Consider the following 4987-nt stretch of genomic DNA (forward strand, 5'->3'; position numbering starts at 1 on the left):
GGCAAAATCGCAAATATGGATAAATGCAGATATGGGAAAAACGCAAATATGGGATAAACGCATATATGGGAAAAACGAAAATATGGGAAAACGAAAATATGGGATAAACGCATATATGCGATGAACGCTAATATGGGATAAACGCAAATATGGGAACAAAAGCAAATATGGGAAAAACGCAAACGTGGGAAAAACGCAAATATGGGAAAACGCAAATATGGGAAAAAAGCAAATATGGAAGAATTGCAAATATGGGTAAAACGCAGATATGGGAAAAATGAAAATATGGGAAAGACGCAAATATGGGAAAATCGTAAATATGGGAAAATCGCAAGTATGGCAAAAACGCAAGTATGGCAAAAACATAGGTATGGCAAAAATCCAAGTATGGCAAAACCACAACTATGGCAAATACCCAAGTATGGCAAAAACACAAGTATGGCATAAACCCAAGTATGCCAAAAACCCAAGTACGGCAAAAACCCAAGTATGGCAAAAACCCAAGTATGGCAAAAACCCAAGTATGGCAAAAACAGAAGTATGGCAAAAACAGAAGTATGGCAAAAACAGAAGTATGGCAAAAACCCAAGTATGGCGAAGACCCAAGTATAGCAAAAACCCAAGTATGGCAAAAACCCAAATATGGCAAAAACCCAAGTATGGCAAAAACCCAAGTATGGCGAAAACCCAAGTATAGCAAAAACCCAAGTATGGCAAAAACCCAAGTATGGCAAAAATCCAAGTATGGCAAAAACCCAAGTATGGCAAAAACGCAAGTATGGGAAAAACCCAAGTATGGCAATAACAGAGGAAAGGCAAAAACAGAAGTAAGGCAAAAACCCAAGTATGGCAAAAACCCAAGTATGGCAAAATTCCAAATATGCCAAAAACCCAAGTATGGCAATAACCCAAGTATGGCAAAAACAGAAGTACTGCAAAAATAGAAGTATGACAAAATCCCAAGTATGGCGAAAACCCAAGTATGGCGAAAACCCAAGTATGGCAAAAACCATTGTATGGCAAAAACCAAAGTATGGCGAAAACGCAAATATGGCAAAAACGCAATAATGGGAAAAACGGAAATATTAGGAAAAACGCAAATGTTGGAAAAACGCAAATATGGGAAGAACGCAAATATGGCAAAAACGCAAATATGGGAAAAACACAAATATGGGAAAATCGCAGATATGGGAAAATCGCAGATATGGGAAAAATGCAGATATGGGAAAGACACAGATATGGGAAGAATCGTTAAAGGTTCACGAATTATATGAGAAAGGTAAGTATGGCAAAAACCCAAGTATGGCAAAAACCGAAGTATGGCAAAAACCAAAGTATGGCAAAACCGAAGTAAGGAGAAAACCCAAGTATGGCAAAAACCCAAGAATGGCAAAATCCCAAGTATGGCAAAAACCATAGTATGGCAAAAACCGAATTATGGCAAAAACCCAAGTATGGCAAAAAACAAGTATGGCAAAAACGCAAATATGGCAAAAACGCAAATATGGCAAAAACGCAAATATGGCAAAAATGCAAATATGACAAAAAAGCAAATATGGCAAAAACGCAAATTTGGCAAAATGCAAAGTAGCAAAAACGCAATTCTGGCAAAAACGCAAATTAGGCAAAAACAAAAATTAGGCAAAAACGAAAATTTGGCAAAAACGGAAATTTGGCAAAAACGCAAATTATGCAAAAACGCAAATTAGGCAAAAACGCAAATTAGACAAAAACGCAAATTTGACAAACATGCAAATTTGACAAAACTGCAAATTTGGCAAAAGCGCAAATTTGGCAAAAATGAAATTTGGCAAAAACGCAAATTTGGCATAAACGCAAATTTGGTTAAACGCAAGTTTGGCAAAAACGCAAATTTGGCAGAAACGCAAATTTGGCAAAAACTCAAATATGGCAAAAACGCAAATATGGCAAAAAAGCAAATATGGGAAAATTGCAAATATGGGAAAAACGCAAATATGGGAAAAACGCAAATATGGGAAAAACGCAAATATGGGAAAAACGAAAATATGGGAAAAACGGAAATATGTGAAAATTGCAAATATGGGAGAAACGAAAATATGGGAAAAACGCAAATATGGGAAAAACGCAAATATGGGAAAAACGAAAAAATGGGAAAAACGCAGATATGGGAAAACGCAGTTTTGGGAAAATCGCAGATATGGGAAAAACGGAGATATGGGAAAGACACAGATATGGGAAAAACGCACATATGGGAAAAACGCACATATGGGAAAATTGCAAATATGGGAAAATTGCAAATATGGGAAAATTTCAAATATGGGAAAATCGTAAATATGGGAAAATCGCAAATGTGGGAATAACGCAAATATGGGAAAAAACGAAAATATGGGGAAAAACGCAAATATGGGAAAAACGCAAATATGGGAAAAACACAAATACGGGAAAAACGCAAATATGGGAAAACGCAAATATGGGAAAAACGCAAATATGGGAATAACGCAAATATGGGAAAAACGGAAATATTAGAAAAAACGCAAATGTTGGAAAAAAGCAAATATGGGAAAAACGCAAATATGGGCAAAAACGCAAATATGGCAAAAACGCAAATATGGCATAAACGCAAATATGGCAGAAACGCAAATACGGCAAAAACGCTAATATGGCAATAACCGGACAGACGCAGATACGGGAGAGACGCAGATACGGGACGGACACAGATACGGAACAGACGCAGATACAGGTCAAACACAGATACGGGACAAACGCAGATACAGGACAAACGCAGATACGGGACAGACGCAGATACGGGACAGACGCAGATAGGGGACAGACGCAGATACGGGACAGACGCACATACAGGACGGACGCAGATACGGGAAAGATGCAAATACGGGACAGATGCAAATATGGGAAAAATGCAAAAATGAGAAAAACGCAAATATGAGAAAAACACAAACATCGAAAAAGCGCAAATATGGGAAAAACGCAAATATGGGAAAAACGCAAATATGGGGAAAACGCAAATATGGGAGAAACACAAATATCGGAAAAGCGCAAATATGGGAAAAACGCAAATATGGGAAAAACGCAAATATGGGAAAAACGCAAATATGGGAAAAACGGATATACTAGAAAACCCAAGTATGGCAAAAACCAAAGAATGGCAAAAACTCAAGTATGGCAAAAACCGAAGTATGGCAAAAACCCCAGTATTGCAAAAACAGAAGTACTGCAAAAATAGAAGTATGACAAAAACCCAAGTATGGCGAAAACCCAAGTATGGCGAAAACCCAAGTATGGCAAAAACCATTGTATGGCAAAAACCAATGTATGGCGAAAACGCAAATATGGCAAAAAAGCAATTATGGGAAAAACGGAAATATTAGGAAAAACGCAAATGTTGGAAAAACGCAAATATGGGAAGAACGCAAATATGGGAAAAAAGCAAATATGGGCAAAACGCAAATATGGGAAAAAAGCAAAAATGGGAAAAACGCAAATATGAGAAAAACGCAAATATGGGAAAAACGCAAATATGGGAAAAACGTAAATATGGGATAAACGCAAATATGGGGTAAACGCAAATATGGAAAATACGCAAATATGGGAAAAACACAAATATGGGGTAAACGCAAATATGGAAAATACGCAAATATGGGAAAAACGCAGGTGTGGGAAAGAAGCAAGTGTGGGAAAAGCGCAAGTATGGCAAAAACGCAAGTATATCAAAAACACAAGTATGGCAAAAACCCAAGTATGGCAAAACCCCAAGTATGGCAAAAACCCAAGTATGGCAAAAACACAAGTATGGCAAAAACCCAAGTATGGCAAAAACCCAAGTATGGAAAAAACCCAAATATGGCAAAAACAGAAGTATGGCAAAAACCCAAGTATGGCGAAAACCCAAGTACGGCAAAAACCAAAGTATGGCAAAAACCCAAATATGGCAAAATCCCAAGTATGGCAAAAACGCAAGTATGGCGAAAACCCAAGTGTGGCAAAACCCAAGTATGGCAAAAACTCAAATATGGCATCAACCCAAGTATGGCAAAAACGTATATATTGCAAAGACGCAAGTTCACGGAATATGGAAAAAACGCAAATATGGCAAAAACGCAAATATGGCAAAAACGAAAATATGGCAAAAACGCAAATATGGCAAAAACGAAAATATGGCAACAACGCAAATATGGCAAAAACGCAAAAATCGCAAAAACGGAAATATGGCGAAATCGCAAAAATTGCAAAAACGCAAATTTGGCAAAAACGCAAATTTGGCAAAAACGCAAATTTGGCAAAAACGCAAATTTGGCAAAAACACAAATTTGGCAAAAACGCAAATGAGGCAAAAACGCAAATTTGGCAAAAATGCAAATTTGCCATAAACGCAAATTTGGCAAAAACGCAAATTCGGCAAAAACGCAAATATGGCAAAAACGCAAGTATGGGAAAAACGCAAGTATGGGAAAAACGCAAATATGGGAAAAACGCAATTATGGGAAACACGCAAATCTGGGAAAAACGCAAATATGGGAAAAAAACAAATATAGGAAAACCGCAGATATGGGAAAAATTGCAGATATGGGAAAAACTTAGATATGGGAAAAACACTGATATGGAAAAACGCAGATATGGGAAAAACGCAGATATTGGAAAAATGCAGATATTGGAAAAACGCAGATATGGGAAAAACGCTGATATAAGGGAAACGCAGATATGGGAAAAACGCAAATATGGGAAAAACGCAAATATAGGAAAATTCCAAATATGGGAAAACCGCAAATATCGGAGTAACGCAAATGTTGGAAAAACGCAGATGTGGGAAAGACGCTGATATGGGAAAAACGCAGATTTGGGAAGAACGCAGTTATGGGAAAAATGCAGATATGGGAAAAACGAAAATATAGGAAAATCGCAAATATGGGCAAATTGCAAATTTGGGAAAAACGCAGATATGGGAAAAACGAATAAACGTGAAAAACGCAAATATGGGGAAATTGCAAAT

At 37.2% G+C, this 4987-nt stretch overlaps 1 protein-coding gene across 1 annotated transcript; it reads left to right on the plus strand.

Moving 5' to 3' along the window:
- Window positions 1-455: 455 nt before the first annotated feature.
- On the plus strand, window positions 456-944 carry LOC126184126 (uncharacterized). The gene has a single exon (XM_049926493.1). The coding sequence runs from the start codon at window positions 456-458 to the stop codon at window positions 942-944; it is 489 nt and encodes a 162-aa protein (XP_049782450.1).
- Window positions 945-4987: the final 4043 nt, after the last annotated feature.

The sequence above is a fragment of the Schistocerca cancellata genome, chromosome 4 (assembly GCF_023864275.1).
Source record: "Schistocerca cancellata isolate TAMUIC-IGC-003103 chromosome 4, iqSchCanc2.1, whole genome shotgun sequence".
NCBI classification, from domain to species: domain Eukaryota; kingdom Metazoa; phylum Arthropoda; class Insecta; order Orthoptera; family Acrididae; genus Schistocerca; species Schistocerca cancellata.

Bases quoted from the DNA above. Each gene is read 5' to 3' on its own strand.
- LOC126184126 (XM_049926493.1), top strand. From the start codon at position 456: ATGCCAAAAACCCAAGTACGGCAAAAACCCAAGTATGGCAAAAACCCA.